Source organism: Pan troglodytes, chromosome 21, assembly GCF_028858775.2.
Source record: "Pan troglodytes isolate AG18354 chromosome 21, NHGRI_mPanTro3-v2.0_pri, whole genome shotgun sequence".
Lineage (NCBI taxonomy): Eukaryota > Metazoa > Chordata > Mammalia > Primates > Hominidae > Pan > Pan troglodytes.
In genome coordinates, this window is record NC_072419.2 from 22,870,538 (window position 1) to 22,897,839 (window position 27,302).

General features: G+C 40.9%; 1 protein-coding gene across 15 annotated transcripts in view; it reads right to left on the reverse strand.

Moving 5' to 3' along the window:
- The window catches only part of KIF16B (kinesin family member 16B), a 302,464-nt gene that overhangs the window by 86,558 nt on the left and 188,604 nt on the right, over positions 1 to 27,302 (reverse strand). For 4 of the 15 annotated variants that reach the window (XM_063803041.1, XM_009436829.5, XM_063803039.1 and 1 more), the window contains exons 18-22: positions 25,512 to 25,565; positions 22,619 to 23,977; positions 18,066 to 18,218; positions 15,477 to 15,573; positions 14,409 to 14,459 (exon numbers count right to left, since the gene is read on the reverse strand). In XM_063803041.1, coding sequence (XP_063659111.1) covers positions 14,409 to 14,459; positions 15,477 to 15,573; positions 18,066 to 18,218; positions 22,619 to 23,977; positions 25,512 to 25,565 — 1,714 coding nt within the window. Of the gene's footprint in view, positions 1 to 8,375; positions 13,092 to 14,408; positions 14,460 to 15,476; positions 15,574 to 18,065; positions 18,219 to 22,618; positions 23,978 to 25,511; positions 25,566 to 25,915; positions 25,949 to 27,302 lie in introns of those variants that run through there. The other 11 variants (XM_024352102.3, XM_063803033.1, XM_063803035.1 and 8 more) reach the window with 6 other exon arrangements.

Sequence of the window (27,302 nt, forward strand, 5' to 3'; positions counted from 1 at the left end):
GTTCCTTCCAATTCATAAGAACAAGTAAAATCAGGGACAAATTATATTATCCTGACTTCTTAAAAAAAATCAGTGTAAACCAGATTGCCTTCCGAAAAGTCTTGACCATCTGACAAACTTTTTTCTTCACACACTATCAGACAGCTATACTTATAAAGCTGCAAAAGCTAGAGATTTTATTCAAATTTACTTCATTTTTAACTTTTAGGCATTTTTATAAGCCAGTGTAGTGTGGAAAGCTCTTTAAACCACAATTAAAACAAATCTCAAGTATTTTCTTTAGGCCCCATTTGATTACTCAACTTGGCTCTGACAAATATTTATGGCCTGGGCAGTGGGGGACTAGTGGGGTCTGAGGAAGAGGCATTATGAAAAAAATAAATCTTCCAAATGAAGTTCTCTTAAGTGTGAATCGGAAGAAATCTCTGAACAATCCTTATTGTTTGCACTAAGCTGGGGGCTTTAGAAAACATATGTTTTTGAAGTAATAGCAATAACAAAATAATTAGAATCATAATTATAGTTAGCATTTATTGGATACTCATTATATGCCAAGGACTACATTAACCAGTTTACATGAATTGGCTCGATTAATCTTCACAATCCCCCCTACGAGGTATTAACCATTATTAACCCTATTTATCAGATGAGAGGCCCAAGACTGAGGGTTGAGCTCACTTGATGGAGGTATGGGGTAGAGTCAAGATTTAAACTCAGGCCAATCTAGAGCCCACTTTCATCACACTACTCTAGACTGCAATCATGAAATTGTACAATAATTACATCCATCTGAGATACATTGAGCTAATGAACACTTCACACATACGTAGGTTTTAAGATGCTGAGAATTCCATGGTTATGCAATGGAACCCACTTATGTGACTATAAAGAAAACAGGGGGCAATAAGCTCCCTTTCTCCCAGACAGAAAGGGTTCTCAGCCAGGTGTAACTTGAGAGTGTCAACTTAGCTGTGTGCATGAAAGCTTGGACTTCCAGAGGACACAAGGACATACAATTTGTTTCAGATTGCTGCTTTTAATCTAGCTGACTGTGTGTGCATTTTGGCATGAAGTTTCCGAAGCCTGTTATAGGATCTTAATTTTTCTCTGCATGGCTAGTCACCCAAAGCAAGAAGAATTAATTGTTTATCATAATGGTACACCGATTTAGCTGTCCCTGATATCAAAAACCATCAAGAGGCTGGGCGCAGTGGCTCACACCTGTAATCCCAGCACCCTGGGAGGCCAAGGCAGGTTGATCAAGAGGTCAGGAGATCGAGACCATCCTGGCTAACATGGTGCAGGCCTGTCTGAACTAAAAATACAAAAAAGTAGTCGGGAGTGGTGGCATGCGCCTGTAGTCCCAGCTACTTGGGAGGCTGAGGCAGGAGAATCACTTGAACCCGGGAGGCAGAGGTTGCAGTGAGCTGAGATCACGCCACTGCACTCCAGCCTGGGCGACAGAGCGAGGCTCCATCTCAAAGGAAAAAAAAAATTATATGGGCTTCTGTCACTTGAGGCACATGGCAGTCACACATACACCTGTGAGGGAGACGATCTGAAAGGCAAACTTCATGTTTTTCAGTTTTGCCTAGGGATAACTCCATTTACATACTTGAACCTTTTAGGATCACGTGAATGATCGGGTTCTCAAAAAAGTGTGGACGACAGTATCCACAAGCATAACATACTCTAACTTTATCTGCTTCCCTGACCTAGTCACAGAAAATGGACATGGGATTCCAGGTGATGTTCACTTCAAGACTCAGAAGGAAGGATAAGATGTGGAATCCAATCCTAGTTCTGGGACTTGGTCTTGGAGTAAGTCTCTTGCCCTCTCTTCACCTCAGTTCCCCTATGGAAATGGGCATGGTATTTATTAGATTCCAACTACATGGGAGGGACCCAACTATGAACACAATGGTGCCCCACCCTGTGGGACTTAAGGTCTGAGGCAGACTCTTACAAGTGAACTGGTAATCACAGCAGGATTAGAAAGTTGTGATGGGGGAATAGAGTGAGAACAACTATGAATATGTATCTTGTCATCCAAATGTCAGGAATTTTACTGAGGAAGAACTATGGTCAAAATTGCCTAGGCATGTTCTGTCAGCTAAGCAATGGAGACTTACCTTTGACTTTCTAAATGCCTTTTCTTTTAGGCACCCCTAAGATATATAATGAAACATTGCTATTTTACTGGGTACCACCTATGTGCCACACAGAGGGTCAGGCCTTGGGAATACAATATAACTTTTACAAAGTATTTGTAATTTCTAAGACCTTTAGTTTTTCTCAACTGCACATGTTTGGAACAAACTTTTGATGTTTCTACTCTAGATGGATTATATTCTAAAGGTAGATTTGCGACCTTAACTTTCTCTTTTCATAAGTCAGTTTTTAAAATGAGGTAAGACTGTAACTGACGGTCTGGGTATTTTATGACTGGTGATACGGTTTGGATATTTGTCCCCATCCAAATCTCATGAGGAGTTGTAATAATCTTGGTGTTGGAGGTAGGCCCCGTGGGAGGTGTTTGGGTCACACGGGTGGATCCCTTATGGCTTGGTGCAGTCTTTGTGATGATGAGTGAGTTCTCACCAGATCTGGTCATTTGAAAGCATGTGGCACCTCCCTCACACTCTTTCTCTTGCTCCTGCTCCCACTGTGTGAGATACCTGCTTCCCCTTCACCTTCCACCATGATTGTAATCTTCCTGAGGCTTCCCCAGAATAAGAAGCCAGTGCTATACTTTCCACACAGCCTGCAGAACCATGAGCCAATTAAACCTCTTTTCTTGTAAATTACCCAGTCTTGGGTATTTATAGCAAGGCAAGAACAGACTAATACAACTGCAGAGTTCTCCATTTCTAAGAATGTACCAGGGTAAAACCAATCCCTAATAAAAGGAAAGCTGCTTGAGGCTCAGGATCATAGATTCTTTACAAAAAAAAAAAAAACCCTGCCTTTGACAATTTCACTGGGCAAGTGATTTGAGTAAGGACCAGGTATTTGAGAATGAGTAGATCTTATAATATTACGTAGCCTACCTCAATCTAGGGCAGCCTTTGACACACTAGCAACTGCCTGGACTAATACATGACCCTTGGCTGGATATAAGAGCTACTGTCCCAAACGGGACCAGACAGTGAAGCATAACAGGATCCTTTGCAGAGAAGAAAGATATTTCTCTCTTCATTACATATCATACTGGGGACGAGAAATACTGCCAGAGTCCCCACTATCATCCTTGGCTACAGTTTACTTCAATCTTACTGATTTCATATGAACTAAATATTAATGAGTGTACAGAAATGAACAACTAAAATATAAGGTAGGGATCTGAGCAAATGCATAAATAAATTTAAAAATCAAAATGTGTTCCCATCAAATCATCACTGTGGTGTGATTTGTAAACATTATTTTATGAAGTCAATTTCATGAGAAATGTGGAATTCTCGGGGTACAGTGTAAAAAATTCTTGACATTCTCCTAAACTATGTTTATACTGGACAGGAAGTAAAGTTAACATAAATGTCTCTTAAATTTATTTTTGATTTGAAAGTGGCTATATTTTGAGTATGTTGAGGTTTATACTAGACATGCAAATGTTTGCTGTATCCCATTATATCCCATTATTTATGGGAGCTTTTATGTTTCGATGGCATTATTTATTTTGGAATCCATCACAGTTTCCCTATGTGTGGCAAAAAAGATTCTTAGACTCTGAAGGGAAAGTTGATGGCACTGTAGTAGGAGGTGTGCGGAACACCTCTCTGCAAGCAGAACCGGTGTGGATGAGTACAGAAATAGTATAAGCAATTTTAAATGTGCCATGGAGTGATCCTATTTAGAAATAAAAAGTCAAGAAAAAGTAGATAATTGGTAACTTGAATTACATATCTGTACATAAGAAGTACCTTTAAAAGTTAAATACAAAAAATATTTTTTCTGATAGCTTTTAATGAAATAATGCTCTGTGTCAACAAATACGCTATTTTTCCATTCTTGGTGAAACACTGTAGTCCAGTCCTTAGCTGAAAGAAATAGGCAGAACATAAGGTACATTGTAAATATTCAGTTCAAAGTCTTCTTTTACTACTCAGGCTATTTCCTTCAAAAGGAACAAATTGAGGAAATGAACAGGAAGCGGCACTTACATCCACTCAGATCACTGCGGGCTCTCAGAGAACATGAAACGGTCCAGGTCCTCAGGGAGTCATTAACAGTTGTCCCTAAACATTCTAATTATGTACCAGACGGTCAAATTCAGTATACACATCATGACAAGGTCTGGCCTAAGGACTGCCATCTAATCTCCAGGAGCCCATAGCCAAGCTTTGCTTCTGAAATACAGGCAAACCTGGCTTTTTATTAGATTTAACAAAATTACAAATTCTCCTGTCCCTGTTCCAACCATAGCACATATTTCTAATCCTTCCTTTTTTCAACTACACATACTATACTGATAGTTCTAATTAGAGCTATTATGTCTCAAGTACCTATTATGCCCCAACAATTTGAAAATGGAGATGATTTGGGGAAAGAGACAATGAAGATTTGTTATAGCCTCAAACATCAGCCAGGTTGTAAGAAACAGGGAACAAAGACAACATGCAGGAACAAGCACAAATGATGTATATGGTAAATAACCAGACAGGTTCCTATCCATTTCCAGTAGAGAAGCCTGCCTTTGCTATGAGGGGATCTTGTCTTAATTAACGCTACACTATCTTCGAAGGCTTGGCAAATACATCTGAATTGGATTTTGCCAAGACGTGGCCATATGTGCTACAGATACATCCTGTCCATCCCTGTGAAGGATGGGACTTAACAATAGCCTGGTGTGGAGAAACAGTGCTAACCTTATCTCATTTCTAAAGTGAGTCTGGAAGACTCACATCAGGAAACAGATACAAGTTTTGATATATATCCTGAGGGATAAGTTACCCAGAAGATGGCAAACTGTTGGACATTGGTACTTGTGGAATATCTTAAGTTTAGCGGCCTTTGGATAACTCCAAAAGGTTTAGTTGACATTTCCAATCCATGATTCTCACCAGAATCAATTATTTCTTCTACATAGATCTGAGCCGACCAACATTGTTTCAAGGTTTGGAAATATTGAATATTGGATGAATGTTTCAACTTGAAACTATTAAAAGTGTCACTATTTTTCTCTAGATCACCAAAGATCATTGTATTAAGTGGTCATCATCTTTGAACAATGTATCAATTAACGGCTGATTTTAAAAAGATTAAATATGGGGTCTATTATACCTGACTGATAATGTCGCAACAACTGCTAAGTGGCTCTGACTATTAAGCATGAATGCAGACAGGTTAGGACCCTCAGGGAAAAGCGGATATTCTCCCTTCTATTATAATTGTACAATGTCATTGATTAATCATGAAAAGTACCACTGATGTTCACTCACTGATTTTTTGCTGAGCCCTGGCTTTGGGTCAAACCATGCTGAATGCTAAGGCCTAGGAGAAAATAAAAGGCAGGGATGCACTTCCAGTCAAAGAAGCAAAAGTAAACATACAAACTTATGTGCATCAAATTCACGCTATGACTGTGTCTAAGCTTTCTTTTACAGAGCTAAAAAAGCAGAGCGCAAAGAGAAGTAAGATCCATGCAAGGAAATAAAAGGAATTGAAAAGAAACTTGTAAGGCAATCCTTGAAAACAACAACTCATACAGACAGAATTATTAATGTCTAGAATTCCAAGAAAACAAATTTACAGGTCAGTTCAGAATCAACTTAGCAATACTTGGAAATATATATTTCTAGCATAGTCATTCCTATAAAAAAATCAATAAAAAATTTTACCAATGTCAAGAATAACAGTGACTATGAAATGGCTTTGGCACTGTGGACAAATATATATATTCTAGAGTAGAAAAGTCTAGATTTAAGTCCCAATTCTCAACCTAGTAATCCTTTTTGAGTCTAAATTTCCAAATCTGAAATGGAGTTCCACGTGAATTCCTACATTCCAGTAGGATCACCATAAATATCAAAAGGAACAAAATATGAGCAAGAAGTCCTACATTGTAAACCACAATATAAACAGTGACTGGGATTGCTGTCACCCCTATAACCCACTACACCTTCAGCAACAAAAGATTTTAACCAGATAGTAAAAGGCAGGAGGAGTGACTTATAATAGAATCTCTTTCCTTCTCATCAACTAGTTTATTCAATTCCATCCCTCATAAAGAAGGCATTAGCATACTACAACAGTGCATCCTTAACAAGAGATTTGATGGTGATGGTTTGAAAAATGTACTGTTTAAGAAACAGCGGAGAGACGGAAGGGTGTTGGAGGTAAAGGAGAAAAATCAGAGGAGGCAGATCTATGAGAAGTGTCTTCTCCAAAGGGTTGTGTATAATGCAGATTACAATATACACTTGTTTTATTCTGCAACAGAGGGTGCCACGGATGAACAGACTCTGCAGATGGAGATCACAATAAGGGAGATTACGGAAAGAATAGTCTAACAGTAAGAGCAGTTCCCAATGAAAAAACTGCTTCAGAGGTAGAAGGCAATCAGCCCATCCATGGAGGTACTCAAATTGAATATGTAACTTAAAAGGTCCTAGGGCATACTCTTCCCGGTACCTTAATGTTTCCATTAGGGAGAAGTCCTACAAGTTTTATCTGAGTCTTATCTTTAATAGAGCTTTGGGAACCTTGACATAATACATCCATGGAAAATTAATTGCCGGTCCCAATTCTTCTCTCCCTATAGTAGTAGTACATATCCTGAGTCTCACCATGGCCTCTTGATGGACGGAGGGTACTTCCTTGCCCCTTGATTTGGGGCTTGGTCATGTGACTTGTGTTGGCCAATGAGATGTTAGCGGACACAGGCAAAGGCTTGCAGGACTGCCCTTCTGTGTTTCTGTCATCACCACGATGGCTACTGCCCCTTCTGAATAGATCCCAAAATGATATGTGTGGAGCAGACCGACCCTGGTTGAGCAACAGATGACCTGCAGCCTACAGCACAGCCACTCCAATCTACTTGCAAAGCAGCAGAATAAAATAAAAACTTTTTTTAATGTGCCACTGAAATTTGGGGGGGTTGTTTGTTATTTGGCAATTGCAGACTGATATAACATCTGTCACAATAGATATTCTAAGGAATGAGGCAGAGTTGTCTAAGCTACATACTGGAAATTGTGTAACTAAATTAACAAAATGACCTCATTAGAAACTGGTCTATCCAATAAGCCGGGTTGATCATCAAAGGAGCATTAATAAAAGTGGCTCTAATCTATTTATCATACAAAGCTTTAAATCATCTGGGAAAGAGAATGTAAGCAAAAATTACTGTAATTACTACTGCTGGAAGGCTTAAGTACTCTCTTCCAAAGGGATGCATGCACATTTTTAAAGTAATGAGAACAGGGAGACACACTGTTTTGAAATGTTTTTCAACAAAGACTAAATAAATTCATCCTGCCAACCACAAGTCTGTAAAACAGGCAGCTGTGCACAAAATGGATTTTAATCAAATTCAGATGAAATCACTATTTCAAAAGTATTCAAAGAGCTATTGTCTAGAATGTATTAAGAAGTCCCACAATATAAATGTTTATGCCTATATTATAACAATGCAGAATGCCACATAACCAAGAATGTATGCGTCTATTTTTTTCTGATTCAGAAACTCATTACAGCCGAGATGTCGTTATAGCAGGCTGAATACTCAGACTCTCATAGTTGCTCACTCTAGGGGTGCTGTAGGCTTAGAACTCCTGAAGAAACGAGCAGGGGGAGCTCCTAGGATTGAAGCCACAGCAGAGGGAGCTACTAGGATTGAAGTCACAGTGGATAATGGCACCAACAATACTCCACTGGCTTCCACAGGCATCACGACAACCTTAATACTTACTTCACAGAGAGTAAATCAAACTCTCACACTGAGGAACTATATTTTATCTCGAGGTACAAAGTATGCTTAGGTGAGAGAAGTGACATGCTGAATCTGAATGCTGCAAGCTGCTTCTATTATGTGGTACAATCTGAACATGATCCTCATTGTGGCCTTCTTAGATCATAAAGCAGACTGCAGAAGTTATAATGAGTGATATGATTTTTATACGATGCTCGTATCTGCTGCATGTTCCATCTCTGAGAAATCCTAAAGGCCATGATTTACAACATGGTGGAATTATGCTTCTGTACCTGTGCGAATAAGCACATCTGTCTAATATTTAACACTCTTTGTTAAAATTATGTACTGTTTATTTATCACTCCCTTCTTCCTGACCATGGCATCCCTCTGCTGGCATCTTAAAATTTATTCCCTCTGCCCTTCATAATCATTAATTGTTTTTCTTTCTTTCTTTTTTAACTTGGACAAGATTACTGCAGTATAACTCTTTTTGTTATCAAGAAAATATGAGAAAATACTGGATGGAACAACTTGAAAAAAGGAATGCAAAATATATTAGTTTTAAAAAGTTTTTTTTTTATTATTATACTTTAAGTTTTAGGGTACATGTGCACATTGTGCAGGTTAGTTACATATGTATACATGTGCCATGCTGGTGCGCTGCATCCACTAACTCGTCATCTAGCATTAGGTATATCTCCCAATGCTACCCCTCCCCCCTCCCCCCACCCCACCACAGTCCCCAGAGTGTGATATTCCCCTTCCTGTGTCCATGTGATCTCATTGTTCAATTCCCACCTATGAGTGAGAATATGCGGTGTTTGGTTTTTTGTTCTTGCGATAGTTTACTGAGAATGATGGTTTCCAATTTCATCCATGTCCCTACAAAGGACATGAACTCATCATTTTTTATGGCTGCATAGTATTCAATGGTGTATATGTGCCACATTTTCTTAATCCAGTCTATCATTGTTGGACATTTGGGTTGGTTCCAAGTCTTTGCTATTGTGAATAATGCCGCAATAAACATACGTGTGCATGTGTCTTTATAGCAGCATGATTTATAGTCATTTGGGTATATACCCAGTAATGGGGTGGCTGGGTCAAATGGTATTTCTAGTTCTAGATCCCTGAGGAATCGCCAAAAAAAATAAAAATAAATTAGGAGAAATATTATTAAGATATTAGAAAACTATCATGGTACATTTTAGGAGTGTTTGTTCATGAGGGAAGATGACCTACCAACCAAGATAATGACAAATTAGTGACTATTTTTAATGATGTCCTCATCAAAGAGTTAAAAGCCTTTAGGTATAAGGTAATAAGGTATTTATGTGTGGGGGTAGGGGGTGCTTTGGAAATGAAAAACATGAGAATCCAACTGCCTCAGAAAACCAAATGCCTCCACTGGTCAGAAGCACACATGGCTGCAGCCACCAGTCTGTGGATCGTAACACATTCTCCAATTCCCTGTCTTTTCCTGTTCGTGTCTGCAACACTAGGTAGAGGAAAATAGGTGGGAATGTAGACCCAGTGTGGGTAGCTTGTCATTTCCTCCGTCAGGGGAAAGAGGGAAGATGAGCCGTTCCTGGCCAAAGGAAGATGGTAAGTTTCTGTGTGTGTTAAGCTTTGACACCATCTCCGTCATTGATTAGGAACAGAAATGAAGAAGGCACTACAACATTTATGTTGCACTTATCCAAAGATTTGACCAGAATAGAAAATGCCCCTTCCATGCCACGAGAATCACTGACTCACTCAGCTGCATCCAACGTCCACTGAGAGCTACTGTGGGCTAAAGATGGTTTGGCTGAGAGTGGACGGAGGGTGGGCTGAGCAAGACAGAAGCACGTCTCCTTCCTTCTGAGAACTCTAGATTTAGGAGAACACACACCTGAGAGGGGAGAACAGTGGCGGAGCACCTAGCGTCAGGTGAAATTAAAAACAAATACAAAATATGTAACCTGATAGGATTTTTGGACAGAGGGGGACAGAGAGGAAAGGGTTGATCAGAGGAGCTAGAGACCCTGAAGAACACAGTTTGCAGCCTCTTACCTAGGAGGAGGCAGCTGACTACTGAGTGGAGTTTCATGGAGAGAGAAGCTCCACCCTGGGCAGATGCAGCAGGGAACTTGCCTGAGAAGGGAGGCCAGCAAACTGACCAGCTGGGGCCAGTAGGAGACCTCAATCAAAGGTTATAAATGGTGGCTGGGTGAGATGCCAGAGGAAGGTACCTCTAAGGGGACTATATATTTGACAAGACAGCAGAAAGAAGCCACGAGAGAAAGTGAGACTCTGAGATAAAGAGATTTACAGGATAGAGAGACAAAAGTTCTGAGAAAGAACTGGAATATGGTGGTGGTGAGGGATACGGGTTAGGTGGAATAGCCACAAATACACCAAGTGAGGAGCTGAAATCGCAAGGGTTAAAAGGGAATCATCAAGAAGTATGAAAGGAGGAAGGTAAAGGCAATTAAGTGAGGAAGAAGACACGCAGGGCATGCATCACTGTCTCGATTCCGCATACCATGGTGATGGGAGGACACTTTCAATCCCCGGGTCCTTATAGGAAGCTTGATGCATCACTAATGTGCTCTGCTACGTAACTATCCTAATCACAGCTGAAACCAAGGATGTCAATGAAGGTCACTGCTAGACTGGGCACTTTTTCAGGCAGCACAGATTAGCCTGCTGGAATCCAGTAGGCACAGACAGATTCCAAGCCACCACACTATAAATCGACACGAAGACAAACAATCAGAAATGCTTTAATCACCTCACAAATAATGAAGCAGGCACAAATTTACAAGCCTGAGTTTCAAGAAAATGAAGCAAGGTGGTGATAAAGATATTTTATTGGGGCTCTGCTATTAGCTGTTTTTATTTTATTGTAGATATTTAAAATATTTACATTTTCAATTTTAGAGGTCTGCATTTTTCCAGTTCCAGTTCAATTAGCTACACGGAGATATTCATATTGCCTTGACTGTCTTCACAATGCTTATTTTATTAATGATCTCAAAAAACATGTAGTGCATCCTTAAAAGTCTCCTCCTTAGAGTCTTGTCAAATGTGAGATTAGCCAAAGAGCCTCATCTTGAGAATTGAAAGTAAGTTTCCAGACCTCAGGTGCGACATTCTGACTGCCTTGAAGATACAATGGGGTGGTGAACAACTGGACATCTGGGGCTTCCTGAAGGTGCTCAGGTGGACTATTTCTGGAACCCACTGAAGGTTTGAGTTTCTGTAAGAAGACTAGTTCTACTGTTGACACATTTTTCTTTTCTGGAACAACAACACACCTGAATTCACTTAAAGCATGGCATTTGATCACATCAAATTGTGCACCCGGAGGAGGTATGTTTCGAGATCGAATGCGTGGATAAAAAACACAGTCTTCCTTCACCAGTGCAATGTGGGTGTTCAGAAGGACTAGCGACTGGCACTGGTCATGGCCAGAGTCACCCATGACTTTCACTGTTGTGTAGAGCAGTAACTGAACTTCTGCCAGGGAAGGGACATTGACTTCCATATTTCCATGAAGAAAGTAAATCATGTCAACCAAGGTAGTCTGGAATTTGGATGACACCTGAACTCCATTTGGCAAAACTAAATCAGGGATTTCTGTTTTCCAATCAAGAGAAAGCTGAACCAGATCTTGCTGGAGCAAGGGATGATTAGCGCAGGCAGCGGCATCAGGCTCTGGCATCAGGACACACAGGAGGTCACGACACAGCTGTTGAGAGAGGTATTTGTTGTAACTGAACACAGTGAGCAGAAGACCCTCTGCAGAGCTCAGGAATCGAATACTCTGTCCACCAAAGCCAATCTGAATCTCCTGTAGACCAGAGAGAGGTAGAGCATGAAAAATGCTCATTGAGCCAAGGAGATTATCTGACAGGACCAAAGCATATAAAGCTGACTGAAGCAGAAGCAAACATGCTGGTTGAGGGTCAGGTGCTGTGCAGGCAGCAACAGCAAGCCAGTAAATGCCTTTGACTTCCTTCATGTTGCCCAAAGGTTCTGGTAGAGAACAAGTCACATGCCTAAGAAGGTCTTTTAAAGGGCACTCTTGCAGTTTCAGCATTTGGTCCGGGAATTGCACAAGGCTCTGCTTAAATGCAGAGCTCTTTCTAGCATCTTCATATTCAAGGCGAAAAACTGAGCTTGGCGAGGAACCTGGTAAACCTGCAGCTGCAAAGACAGAGGCCCGGTAAGGCGCCGCACCCTCTGCTGACTGCAGGCTCCCTGCAGCTTTGCTCTCGCTGCTGCCAACACGAGCTTCCGGAGAATGAGATTCTGTTGACTGCATGTCAATCTTCAAGGGCATGTGTGGGGCTAAGTGCTTCAGAAATGGCAGGCTTCTGACCAATGTTGTTACCTGGGAGGGGAGCCCCCTCGGGGCACACAGATTCCCCACAAGCCTGGCTTGGCTGATCACCTTTGTGCCAGCCTGAAGCAGGTGACTGCTGGTATCTTTATAAAGGTCTGAGAACTTGTGGTAAAAATATCCCAGTCCATTGTTTCCTTCTGTTCTGATATTTACCAGTGACTCCGATGAGCTCATTTTTTTAGCATCCAACTCTTCCTCACCTTGCTGCTCACTATAAAACTCAGAGGCCAGTACGCTCTGCGGGGCACTGCAGGATGCTCTCTCCTCATGGGAAATGCCTTCAGACAGAACCAAGCAGAGCACCTTGCCTTGCCTGGCCTGCTTGCCTCCACTATTTATAGACACTTCTTGGGACGTATGTTGCAGCAAAGTCCAACTGGACTTGACTCTCAAGCCGTGTTTATCTTTATGAGTCATCAGCTCACTGAAATTTTCTGACTGACTCTGAAAATCTTCTGCATCATCGGTGTTACTTTCGTTAAGAAAAGAGATTCTAGGTAGATTAAAACATTTTGGTTCAAAATGGCCAGCATGCTCAGGATGACAATATTTGTTTTCACTGTCCTGGAATACCTCGGGTACTGAGGACTGATCCCTCTGCTGGTGAGTTCTCTCTTGTGATGCTGAGGAAGTTGTTTTAGGGCCTGAGACACTCCACAGCATGGGATGATCCCAGTGGTCGTTCTGATCCACCTCCCTCCTCTCCTCTCTAATGAGGCTGGAAGTGTCAGTGGCATCTCTGGGCAGAAGCGGGTCAAGATACCATGCTGGGCAAAACTGCCTTTTCTGTTCAAGGTGTCAAAAAAAGTTGAAATGGGGATGTGGTATCTCTTTCTGTGATTCTTTTGCACATGATGATTCTTGTCATTGGTTTCATTGGGTAGATTAATTCAGAGGTTAAATAAAAAGTCTAAGCCATTTGTATTGATACATGATTAAAGAATCGATTATCTGATTCATACATAGAACATCAATTTTCCATATTATATATATTATAAATCACTGAGAATTTTGATAGAAATACTTTGTATGGGGTTGATCCACAGTACCCACGTCTTGATCTAATATTTCATTTTCCCTACAATAAATTCCAAGCCCTCTGATTCAATGTTTAGAAGGTCAAATTTAGTTATGAAAGTAAGTCCATGATCATATGTCCAAAATGCAATCAAGGCAAACTTAATGAAAATCAGATGGCAAGGCCAAAAGAAATGCCCAAGTGTCCTAACCCAGGTTACATTTCTCTCTCCTTTTGGTTTGTTTCATGGGAATCAAATGTTCCCATGAACATTAATAGTAATTATCATTACTCTTATCTACAAGTCATCACCATGGAAGGACTACTGTGCACCTGCTATGTGCCAGGTACTGTGGACACAAAGAAATGAAAGCCAGTGTCTTGCTCTGTAGAGGAGGGAAATGGCTATCCAGGGGAAGATCACATCATTACTGGATGACTGGCAGGAAGGTGTGGCTGCGGCCAAAGTCAGCTCAGCCTCTGTGAACATCCACCTCTTGCTGTCTGTTCAGTAATGTATGGACACCATCTGGAAAATTTCCATCACCTACTATTTTTTGGGGGTTGATTTTTTAAAATTTAGGAATATATGGGAGAGACATGCCTCTTAGTGGAGGAAAATACCAGTGAAACCTTACAAATTGCATGCCCAAATAAACCTTGGTTTGACAATCCACCAGAGAAACAAGTTAATCAATCAAGAGTACTTCCTTTGTACTACTACCAACTCACAGTCTATAAAATGGACAGGAGGAGTACTGAGTTTCATTTCCAAACCCCATATCTGATTCTGATTATATAATTCTGCCTTTTAAATGCAGACCAAGGGAAAATATACTATTACAAATGAAAAACTGGGCAAAGCTCCACCACAGCTACATGCCATTCAAATAAAGTCAAAGCAGTTTCAAACTACAGGATTCCGTTTAATTTTAAGTCCATATAATAGCTTGCCTTCCCTATTAGCCATTAATCTTGCTGGGACCTCAAAATTCTAATTATGCAACTAGACATTAAGAAAATGTAATCACATGAGCATGCCATAATTTAAGGCGACCCTATCAATCTGAAAAATCATTACCTACCTCATATTTTAGTTTACGTTGAATGGTGCCATTGTGAAGTTTCTCATTATCCTGAAAAGAAAAGAAAAAGCCCTCTATATTAAATTATAGCAAGTTCATGGGGCGGGGGACTGATTCGATTACAAGTATTTATGGGAATGGAAATCTAAATAAACATACTTGTCATTCAACAATGACAACCCTTCTATATAATTTACATCCCCAAGATAAACATGCCTCTATTGATCCATCTGCCATCAGAGAACTGAAACACTTACTCCTAATCTTAAAATTCTAAGAATAATATTAAAAACAAGATCTCCTTAGGGCATTTCTTAATTTGCAGGATAGAAATGCATTGTCTTTATTTCAGTATAGACTTGTCACAGATATGTATCTTCTAAAAGTCAAAATTCTATTTATATTTTGGATAATTCACAAAATAAATAACTATGGAAATTGGAAGTATTTTGGAAGAAAACAGAAGAATGTTGCATGCAGAATTAAAAAGTATTTTAGACTTTATAATCACTTAAAAGTTGTCATAATTACAAAATTATAAAATAAAGTTACTCCTGAATTCCTGAATTAATACTATTTATAAACTGTTACACTCTGCCCAAGCAATATTTAATATTTTTTTCTAGAACATTCCACATCTGAATTTTCTCACTGGAAAACAAAAGACCCCACCACTACCACCAAAAACTTATCTTCAAGGTCATCTTGAAAGACAAATGGGCTGAGTGCGGTGCCTCACACCTGTAATCCCAGCACTTTGGGAAGCCGAGATGGGCAAATCACTTGAGGTCAGGAGTTTGAGACCAGCCTGGCTAACATGGTGGTAGAAACCCTGTTTCTACTAAAAATACAAAAATTAGCCAGGTGTGGTGGCAGGCGCCTATAGTCCCAGTTACTTGGGAGGCTGAGGCATGAGAGTTGTTTGAACTGGGAGGTGGAGGTTGCAGTGGGTGCCATTGCACTCCAGCCTGGGTGACAGAACAAGACTCAGTCTCAAAAAAAAAAAAAAAGGAAAAATGAAAGATGAATGAACGTGTTACTTCGTGTTACTTGGCTCCTTCAGCTTACCTTCATCGTGTCTGCAGATGTACTGCAGCCTTCATTAATCACACGATGCAAATCCTGAAGGCGTCTTTGGACTTCTTCTTCAATGTAAGCATTGATCCTGTAACGCAATGGAGATGGAGTAGATCTGACACTTCTAACCACACAGGACATTCTGAGATCCTCTCTTTACTACGCACTTCACAACAGGGAGCAATCTCCTTCTAAATACCAAACCTAACAACAACTTGAGAACTTCAACGTTTTTATTTTTTTCAAGAAATCTGGTGCTACATGTTCACTATCTGGGTTTTGCCCAAATGAGGTAGAACTGAACAAGTAATAGAATATTGGGAATGGAAAGGAGACTAAGTGATCCCATCCACGTCCTTAGTGGAATGCCCGCTGCAGGATGGAAGAAAATCAGTCACTGGCTTCAGAAGGCTCTGCGTTCTCTAATCTGATGCCAAGACAGAATATTTCATTTAGAGCCTTGGGTTCCTCATACAGAAAAGGATAATACAGATGATAGTTATTTCTCACATCTCAAGGTCATGTATGAGGATTACCAAAAAAGAAAAAAATAATAAGCAAGAAATGGACACGCTCTCTACAAATCTTCCTCATTCAGATTGAACAGCATCTTGCATACTTGTATTCCCGGTCTGTCTCATCTCTCCAAATGGGTTCTCTGTACCTGGCCAGCAAGACCACATCATAAAGGTCTCTACCTTCCAAAATGCCTAGGTCAGGCCCAAGACAGAGATGAAGCCAAACACTGACTTTCGAAGCAGTGTCAACTTATTATCTGATATCTCATAAAATGTAGGTAAAGTTGTATGAAGCAAAACTATCAGCCCTGACCACCTCAGTGGATTTTGGTCTAATCTCTGGTCATTCCACCTCAATGTTTTTAGGTCATTCCACCTGGAGGAAACAGAGAGACTAGAGAATTTTATCTTCATCGAAAATCTTTCTAGTGGCAGAGATTGCCCAAATGGAAGTCATTCTGTTCCAGACTCCCCTCCTCCAATTCTACAGGTACTGATTAGATGGATTATTATTATTTTTGAGACAGAGTCTCGCTCTTGTCTCTCAGCCTGGAGGGCTGTGGTATGGTCTCGGCTCACTGCAACATCCACCTCCTGGGTTCAAGTGAGTCTCCTGCCTCAGCCTCCCAGGTAGCTGGGATTACAGGCACCCGCCACCGCACCCGGCTAATTTTCGTATTTTTAGTAGAGACAGGGTTTCACTATGTTGGTCAGGGTGATCTCGAACTCTTGACCTCAGGTGATCTGCCTGGCTCGGCCTCTCGAAGTGCTGGGATTATAGGCGTAAGCCACCATGCCCGGCCAGACGGATTATTTTAAATTAAATGGTTTCCATGTTTATATGTTATCACATTCACTAAATAAATAAGTAAATCTGCATAAACACATGCATAATCCTGCAATCATTTCTACACTACTGACCACAGAGAAAAGATTTTCTAAAACGCTAGGCAAAGAGATTAAAATTTTAGGTAAAAGAGCCCAAATAAAGCACAATGTTTCTCTTTCAATATTGAAAACAAAATTGTGTGCTACTGAACATGAGTGAAGGCCATTTACAATTTATCACCCCTGATAGTCACTTAAATTTGAAACTAACCCTGTGGGATACGAGGCTCATGCCATTCTGAGTACATTTTGATATCCAAATATATATCTCCTAATATCTAGGGTTCAAGACTGCCCAATTTCAAATGCTCCCATGTTTAAATGGAGTGAAGAAAGGTAATCATTGTTTTCTTACAGGCAAAGAATAATTAAGCTGATTTTTCTAAGGGCTCTAAGCCACAGAGCAATACACAATGCCACCTAAGTTGAAAATCACTTAACTAAAGTAACATCAGATATAGATTTATTATACTCACAATCATTCTGAATATACTAGTAGTTTTTATAACAAACTTCATCTATTTGTAATCCATGACACATAAATTAACTGTCAACACAAGGTCCTTCTTCTTGGTACAGTTAATTCTAGGTCTTTGTTTTTGTCAACCTGGCCTTGCCTCACTTTGTGCTGGATGAGCTGCTTTCCCTGCAACTTTTCATTCCACCCTCTCACTCAAACCACACTTGACCCTTGAACAACACAGGTTTGAACAGCACATGTCCACTTATATGTCAATTTTTTCCAATAAATACAGCTGGACCTCCCTATTAGTGGTTCCACATCCACAACTATACACAGATTGAAAATACATGGAGGGCAACTTTTTCCAACCGCAGGTTCCAGAGGGCTAACAGGTGGACTTGAGGATGTGTGGATTTTGTATGAAAGAGCCATCCTGAAACCAATCCTCCGCAGATATCAAGGGACAACTGTACCTGCAACAAGATTCCTTGGGTCTGGCTAGCCAGGTCTCAAGTCCTTGATTTTCTTGAAATGACCCCTTACCCTACCACTGGCAGGCCAATGGCAGATGAAGGCAGAGCACATCTCAAGCACGTGTATTACTTGTTGCCCTTAATAGAGCCCTCCATATACAAAGTAGTTCAACAGAGAAACAATGAGTCCTTGAGTCACATCAAATGAGAAGCCTGGAATCACTTTCATGTCCAGTACCTGGCATCCATGAGGGGAACCAGGTGTGATTTTTCAGCACTGACTGGCAAGCTGGAAGAAGCCACCTTCCCTTCCAGGGTCCCATGATGACCTTTTTGAACACCATCGACCTCATAAATCTTCTGTTTCAGCTGCTGGATTTCATATTTTAACCTACACAGATAGGAGCCACATAATTCATTCATTAATAGTATTTCCCAAGCATCCTTACTGTGTGAGACATTGCTTTAGATAGCATGGGGGAACAAGATCTGTCCTCTGTGTGCAAAGAACTTTACCTTCTAGTAGAAAAGGTGCCACATACCCATAAGACAAGACACAAAGTGCCATGGGCCACAAGAAGGGTCCAGGACGAGCACTGCAGGCATCCAGAAGGTAGAGTAATTTTGACTACCAAGAGCAAAGATCTTCTACTGTGCTCTAAGCAAGTCCTAGAGGTAGGTGTATAGGATTCTGAGGCCTCTAACTCCTGCTTCAAAAAGAGTTGGTTGTGGACTACACATCAGGGTTCTGGTAAACACTTACGTTTGATGAAAAAGATCTATGTTTTAAAGAGTTTTAAAAACCACCAATCTAGGAGAAATTTCATAGCCATGGCAGTTCTAAGTTGAGTCTCCAGAGGCCAGTGGGAATGTTGTCATTTGGAGATGATGGCAGAAGATAATCTAAGTGCAGAAAGCAATATGAGCAATGGGGCAAGGCCATGAAAACCAGGCATCCACTTTGGGCTAAGGCAGAGGGCATGGGAAGGGGAAGCAGAAAAGACAGGCCTAGGAAAGTAGGTTGAGTTCCATGAGAAACTAAAATAAACCATAAAATTTACCTCCAGTGATAAGTGATACATCTATATGAGGTCAAATGTGTGTAAGGTCATTCTCCCACCGGCCCAGGCATACTTGAATCTAGCCCCATCAGGCCAGAGGGCCAACCTTGCCAGTGAATTTGGCCCCAGGAAGCAGGAGACTGCAGTCCACTCACTGTGTGAACTTGGGGAAGTTATTTAAACACGGGTCTCAATTTCTTCATGGATCAAATGAGAGCGTCAACTAATCTCCCTCTATTCCTTCAGCTCTAAAAATCAGAGATTCTGGCTTCAGATGCCAACACACCATGATGCTGTCAACCCTCTGGTGTCACCAACAGCAATTTGACTGCTCTATCTTGAACATGAAAGCCAAGTTCTGAACTTTCAGAAATGGATGACAGGGTCATGAGGGTAAGCACTCATGGGACCCACACGAGGCTGTGCCCAGTTTAACTCAGCCCTTTCTGGGTCTATTGATTAGCAAGTACTTCTAGAGCATCAATTTGTGGAACACACAGTATTTTCAAAAGACAAGACATAAGCAAAAAAAAAAAGGTGTCAGAGGCCTGGTGGTGGCCAAATAATTGGGGAGCAATATTAATAGGGTATCATCAATGGCCACACACACACAAAAAAGAGCTGGATGTAGGCAGGCAATTAGCAATGTTTACAGTTAAGAAAACTCCTGCTGGGGTTGTTAAGAATTGTCCTTCAGCACAGGGCCAATGGCCAGTGGAAAAGACTCCACAGAGCAAAGGAGGGTTTGAGGTATCCTGAAGCCTGAGTGAGATTTATATGGGTGGCAAGGGACAAGCTGGCCTTCCCGTGTGGCAGATACATGGTCAGAAGACTAGAGGGCTAAGTGGATCAGAGATGGGTGATGAGACTGAGATCTGACTTGCAACTCTGCCACTTTCTAACTGTGTGACACTCATCCCCAATGGTTATACAACCACTGCAGGCTTCAGCTTCCTCATGTGTAAACTGTAGACGGTGGCATCCTTTATTGGAAGAGTAAATGACAATGCACACACAGCATTTAAAGCAGGATCTGAGGTACACAGAGTTATTCTTCATGGTTTGCATCATGACTATTATCATCGTCATTGTTAAAGGACTCTGACAAGAAAACAGGATTAAGTGTGAGTATTAACAACTTGCCTCTGTTATCCCTGCTATGGTGATGGGAGGTATTTCTAGTTGGGTTACCTGATCCATGTCAATGGGGCAGTTGGAATGAGTAGGTGGTAGGAAAAAAGGCAGGAAAATGGATTAAACCTGGTTCATAAAGCACTGAGAAGGCAACGGGAGAGCCAAGTTCAGGACACTGCTGTCCAGTCTGGTCCCACATGAATTTAATATTTCACACTTGTGGAATTTTACGAGGGGCCAAGTCAGGCTGCACGGTGAATCCTGGCTTAGCCGTGAGAACCCTGGGAGAAAATGAAGCACAACAGAAATTCCCATAGAAAGTTGCGGGGGTATCGCAGTCAGAGCAGAGAGCCCGGAATCCGTCGGCCTGAATTAGGACTTAGCTAAGTCTATTTCATCAAAACTCATGAAGCTAACAGCCCCCTTTACTTGGCTTCTGAAGGAACACTCACATTGTGTAATCACTTCCGTGGAAACTGCAATATTGTGTCTGCTATTATACAGTATTAATACTAAATGGCCAGGTGACAAAAGCCAAGGACATCAAGCTAAAAGCTCATGCTGCATTCTTATTGCACACTACAGGCTACAAATTGAGAGCGTGCCCTCCACTACTTTAAATTTCCTGGGGCTGGATCTTTGTCTAGCAATTTCATTTACATAACATACCTGCAATCATTTTCTTAAACCTCCAACCTGTTTCTCTGAAATAACAGCATTAGGGTTTTTGATTGTTATTTTGTTGCTGTTTTGCCTGAGGGAACTACCAGACAGCGATGGTAAATGTAATCCATAGCATAAGCCAATCATTTGAATGGAGGTTGTCCTGACCTTTTCAGGCAATGTGATGGGTGAAGCTACAGTAACACTTCTGAGTAGGTCTTCCTTGTTATCAGCAACCAGCCCCATGCATCTGCTAAATGCCAAGGTGGGGTCTCCTGGCCAGTACACTGGACTTCTGTTGCAGCCCCCTTAGAAGGTGCTATGGGTGGGGGGAGTACTGTGGAGAGGGCAAGGTTTCATCTCTCCAATCTGAGCTTCAGTTAAGATCTCAACTGAGCAGGGAGCAGTGGCTCATGACTATAATCCCAGTACTTTAGGAGGCTCAGGTGGGAGAACTGCTTGAACCTAGGAGTTTGAGACCAGCCTGGGCAACACAGGGAAACCCCATCTCTAAAAAAATAAAATACATTAAATAAATAAATAAATAAATAAATAAATAAATAAATAGCCAGGCATGGTAGTATGCACCTGGGGTCCCAGCCACTTGGGTGGCTGGGGCAGGAGGAATGCTTGAGCCCAGGAGTTTGAGGCTGCAGTGAGCTATGATCACACTACTGCACTCCAGCCTGGACCCAGAGCAAGACCCTGTGATCTCATCCATCCTCTTCTTGTACAAGTGGTGACACTGAGGCCCAGTGATGAAAGATCCTGCTCAAGGTAGGAACATGCTACCATCTTGATAGGAAGGGGCTGAACCAGGCTATAAATTCCTCTTGCAAGTCTCCAAATCGGGTGATGTTTACATCACCCAGGTGGCTGTTGGCCTTTCTGTGAGTCTTGTCATCATGTCTTCAAGGCTCCAGAAAAGGTGTCCTCAAATTCACATAATATGCATTTTGAGAACTTATGGTCTGGTAAGTATGGTGACAGAAAATAGGTGAAGGAAGATAAATATTCTTACCTTACAAGACAAGAGTGCTAATTTCCTAGTTTTATTTTTCACAACAACAAAAATACTATCAGTAAATCACCAAACATGTTCTAATATCCCACTGTGTTCAGAATTATCTGGAGTTTTGTTTGTTGGTTCGGTTGACTGTTTTATAATGCAGATTCCTGAGGCCTCCTCTTAAATACTGTGACTCAATAGGGGTGGCAGAAGTATTGATCTTTTCATTCCCAACAGGTTGCAGAAATCAGTAGCCTGTATGCAAACCATGAACCCAGGGATGATACTTATTTCAACAAGTGCTGGTCATGGAGAAGACGTGAAATCATTAGTAAGAAAGGGCAGGGAAGCAGAGATGGAAAGAGGTGAGGGAGGAGGGAAGAAAATAGGGAGAGAAGGAAAGAGACAGGGAGCAAGTCAGAGAGGGGCAAGGAGGGAAGGAAGAAAGGGGAGGGAGAGGAAAGAGAGAGGGCAAAGGAAGAGAAAGGAGGAGGAAATAGATGCAATGGAAGGGAGAGGAGGGAACTGAAGGGGAAGAAGAAAGGGGAAAGAGAGGGAGACAGGCAAGGGAGATAAGAAAGAAGGAGAAATCAAAGTGGAAACTTTCTAGTCTTGCATTTATCAAAATATTAAAACACGCACATTCCATAGGACAGTGGGATAATGTACATGGGCTTTGCTTTTGTTCGTGTGTTTTTCAACTCTAGGCCAACAATTCTAAAAGAAGGACACTAAGGAGAAATACAAGAAGTTTAGGAGTACTTTTCTCAGTTCTGGCAAATATAAGCATTTGCCTATGTATTAGAGAATATGAAGGCTAAAAGAATAAGTTAAAAAAAAAAAGGATAAACACAACATGAAGAGTGAAAAATGAGCACTCATTTGGCACCCACTGTATGCCACACCCTTCCTTCCCAATCTCACCTCTCCTGGTCCTTCTCTAGGGCTTCCTGCTCAGCCTCCAGGCTAGCCTGGAGCCCTGACTGCTCTCTGCTGCCACTGTTCAGACTGGCAAGTTTCTGCCTCTGCTCTTCAATCTCCATGCCCAGGGTGGAGCGCCTCTGCAGCGCAGAATGTCTCCTCTCCAGCCTGGCCAGGGCCCGCTCCAGCGCCTCTCTCTGCTGCTTCTCTCTGGACTCCAAAATCTCCTTTTCCTTTTTCCTCACTTTTTCCTCCTGACGTGCAATGTTGGCAGTGAATTCAAAGGTGGCTTGGAGCTTTTGCAGCTGGTTTGCATTGGCCTGGTACTGTGCAAGCTGTTCTTCTTTTTCTTCCATTTCCTTTTCTACTTGATAAAGAGTGTTGTCTAAGCTGAGAGGGCCTCTGTCAAGAATTTCAAATGCTCTCTGCTTTTCTTCCAACAGAGTTGGCAAGTGATTCTGCAGGAGGTACTGTAGCTGGCGTTCTTTATATTGCAGCCTGTACTCCACTGGCTTTATTTTCTCGAAATCTTGAGCCACTTCCGTGACATCTGTGACACTCTCATCATGTTTTTCCAACAATCTAGATTCTTTGTCATGTTCACATTTTAAACACTCTAGGATCTCCTGTTCTTCTTGGACTTCTTTTTTCAGGATGTCTTTCTGCTGAACCAGGTCCTTCTCCAAGTTCACTAGCTTGACAAGCTGCCTTCTCTTGAATTCGAAGAAACGCAGTTGAGCCTTTTCTAACTCCTCGCCATCTTCATCCCCTCCGGCACGAGCCTCCTTCACCTGCAGGAGGGATTCCCGAATGCCTTCCAGGTCCCTCTTCTCCTCTTCCACCCACTGCACCTCCCCGCGCCGCAGGAGCTGGATCATCTCCTGCTTCTCTCGGAGCTGCTCTTCCAGATGGGCCACGAGCATGACCTGCTCCTTCTCCTGCTCCTCTAGTCTCTTTTTTTCCAGTTCAAGCTTGGCATACTGTTCATCTTTTTCCTTTTGGAGCTGGTCCAGTTCTTGAAATATCTGAAACTTCTCAGCCTTCTCGTTGTTGTTGAGTTCTTTGAGTCGTTGGAGTTCTTCTTGGACGCGGAGAAAGGTCTCTTCTTCTTGTCTCTTCTTCTGCAGCTCGATTTCCTGCTGTTCCCTCAGCCTCTCCTCTTCAAATTTTTCCTTCTCAGCAAGTAAATCCTTTAGCTTGTTCTCGATGTGGAAGCTGCGGCGTTTGAGGCTCTCCTCCTGCTTGCGAATCTGGAGCTGCACGATTTCTGTCTCCTTGCGCTGGGTCTCCACCTCCTGCTGCATCCGCTCCAGTTCAGCCTTGTCTGATTTCTGCTTTTCTTCCATTTCTTCTATGAGTTTCCTGAAATGCAAAGCACTGACTGGTTGTTATCTGATCATTGTTCAAATGTTGCTCTAACTTTACTGAAATGTTCTGAAAATGCACATACAACCAGGTCAAAGCCTCCATTAAAATAAAAAAGAGTAACTGCTTTCCTTTAAATTTCCAGCAGCATCCTGTTTAATTTTTTTTATTTTTTAACTGTCCAACATATCACCTGCCTATTCTCCTGAAGTGGCTTCTGATATCATTTCTTTGTAGAGCATATAATCATAATGTGTTATGCATGATATAATTTTAAAAGGCCCCTGAGCTCAAAGAGAAAGAACCATGCCCAATTTAAATTAAATATGAATAACTTTATTCAGCCCAATGACTAAAACTCAACAGAAGTTGTTACAAGACAACATTAAATAAAAATGCTTATGCTGTCCTCATCTCATTGGGGTCAAATATCAAAGTCATGATAATCGACAGTTCATTGTTCCAGCTAAAAAATACATACTATTTAGCATTTAATCACTAGTTTGGGACAAATGGTGATCACCAAAGGGTCCAAAATGTTAGTTTATTAGTGCATAACACTGAAAACAACTGGAGCCTCCATTGGAATATACAAAATGCATAATTTTGCAGGCTGGTGGGGAGGTGACATGTTGTGTTTTCTGTTGGAGAACAAATGATCTCCACTGGGTACTGTACTGAAGTCTAGGGTTGGGATGGCCTCCAGAGGAAGAACACAGAGTTAGAGCAGGAATACTGGGCTTCCACCTCCTGACCCACCAAACGTCTATCTTGGATGACGCTGGAAACTAAGCCAATTTATTTGTGACATTTAAACTCCAGGTCCTACTAAATAAACATTTACTTTGCAGATTTTCTATAGCCTTAGTTTTTACTCTAACTGTCATCTTTGGTCTACGTCTTGGCTGGTTAAATAGGACAGGAAAAACAGAAAAGGAGAAAATACAGTTTTATCAGGTAAAGAATTATTTCAGAACATATAAAGAACTGCCCAGATCAATTAAACAGCCATTTCTCCCTCCACCCTGCCCCCTCATACACAAAAGAAAAGTGAGCAAAGAATAAGAAAAGCAAATTATACATGGGGAAATACAAATGGCCAAACAATATCAGGAAAGATGTTTTAAAAGCAGGCAGGTAGAAGGAAGGCAAATTGTCATTCTTCAGGCTTTTTAAAAACTCAGGGGATATTATTAAGAGAAGATCTACTTTTGATTAAATTTAAATGAATACATTTTGGTGTATTAAATTTAATTGGTGTGTTAAATTTGCCTACTGACTCTATTTCCCATTTCTCATAAATATTTGAAGATGAACGTTTAAAAAAATTTAAACTTGAAGAAAAACCATCTACTCCAAAAAAAAAAAAAAAAAAAAAAAAAGACCTGCAGTCATTAGACATGTAAATAACAGATAACAGACACAGAGCAAGGGGGAAGTATTGAAGCAGACACAGATGGAATCAGTCCAGGATATTAACACAGGAATCCAGACTACAGGAGTGTTGCAACTTGAACCCCATGTGACTTACCTTTTACTTTCTAATTTTTCAAGTTCTTCACGCTGTTGCCTCTCAAATTCAAGTCTAATAAAATCAAATGAAAATGAGTCACTTTTCTAAAGAGCTTTTCTATCTCTCTCTCTCTCTCTGTATACAGAGTCACATATTAAAAAGGGCATCAGTTTTTCAAGTATTACTATTAATTACCATGGGTTAGCAAGTTTAAAATGCATTCTTTGCTTTAGGACTATGATTAGGAATTAGACATACTTTTGGGTACTTGAACTCAGGCTGAAAAGAACAGATTTTACTTGAAGGAAAACAAAACAAAAACTGTATTGAAAAAGCAGAGTTAAACAAGACTTCTAAATGATAAGCACGTCTACTCCATGCAGCTTAGCACTGATGAGTATATAAAAATGGAGAATCTCTACCTTAGACAGATGGGTCCTTTTATAGGGAAAAGACTGCCAGGGAGGTAGAGAGAGAGAGCACAGACATCAATTAAGGAAAGCATTTAATAGGAAGGAATATCAGGAGAAAAGCAGTAAGGTACTTAAAAGCCAATAGCCATGCACGAATTGAAACATCTTTTTATAAATATCACATTTCCCAATAATTTCATGAAACAAACACTCCAAAAAGTTAGCTCTGTTATGTTTTACACTTCTCACACTTCTCCACACTTCTCATGATAATCATAGAAAATAACTGAGTACCAATAATAAATATAAACAGTAGTCAAACTAGCACCTTTACTACTTTATAGATAGTTATACTGCATGTAGGTTCATCAAGTTCCTGCTGTAATTAATGGTTATACAGTATAGGAGTTATGGGGGTTGTGAGATTGTGAACAGATTCATAGTGGTGGTATAATAAAGTGATTTAGGTCATTGGGAATTTTAAGACAACTCACTAAAATAATAACACAAGCTGATTTCTTATCAAATACTATATTTAATTATCACAGTTTCACTATTCTTATTAAGCAGCAGAAACTGTATTTCTTTTTTATTTTTTTTCAGGGTTGGGATTGGAGTTGGGTCAGACACTGCCAGCTACCTCCCCTGACTCCACCACCCTTGAACTATAATTCTTAAGCTTATACATTTTTCTGTTGCGGTAGAGGGCAGATACAGCTAAAAAGCTTGGCTACAGAAAAGTCACCATAAATCTTCTTCCTTGAATAATGTGCAAAATCCAGATTGGAAACAATTACTTAGTCATGAGTGAACAAACTTCAAATAGTTCTCTTTCCAATTTAATAATGTGGAGTAATATTGAGAATAAGATGTCTGGTGGATTTCGTTTTGGTATTGTTTTTTGAGACAGGATCTTGCTTTGACTTCCAGGTTGGAGTGCAGTGGTGTGATCATGGCTCGTTGCAGCCTTGACCTCCTAGGCTCAAGCAATCCTCCTCTCTGTTTCCTGAGCAGCTGGGACCACAGTATGGTGGCTTTTTTAGGCAGAACTGAGTATCTCTTACATGGTAGGTGCTGTGTGGCATGATTTACACATAACCGCCCTCTGTCCACCCAGCAAATTCTAAAGGTGGCAAACAGTATCTCCATTTTACACACAAGGAATCCAAAAGTTTGGATACGTTGAACACCTTCTCCAAGGTCACAGTGGTAATAGGTGGTGGAGCCAGGATGTGAACTCATGGCAGTCTGCTTCCAAAATACCATCTATTATCAGTTTATGAGCAATGTTCAAATTTGTGATATTAAAGTATTAAATATTTCATTGAAACCTGTTAGATAGCAATATATTTATTCTACTGACAAATGGAAATAATCTGTACCTTATGCATGAGAA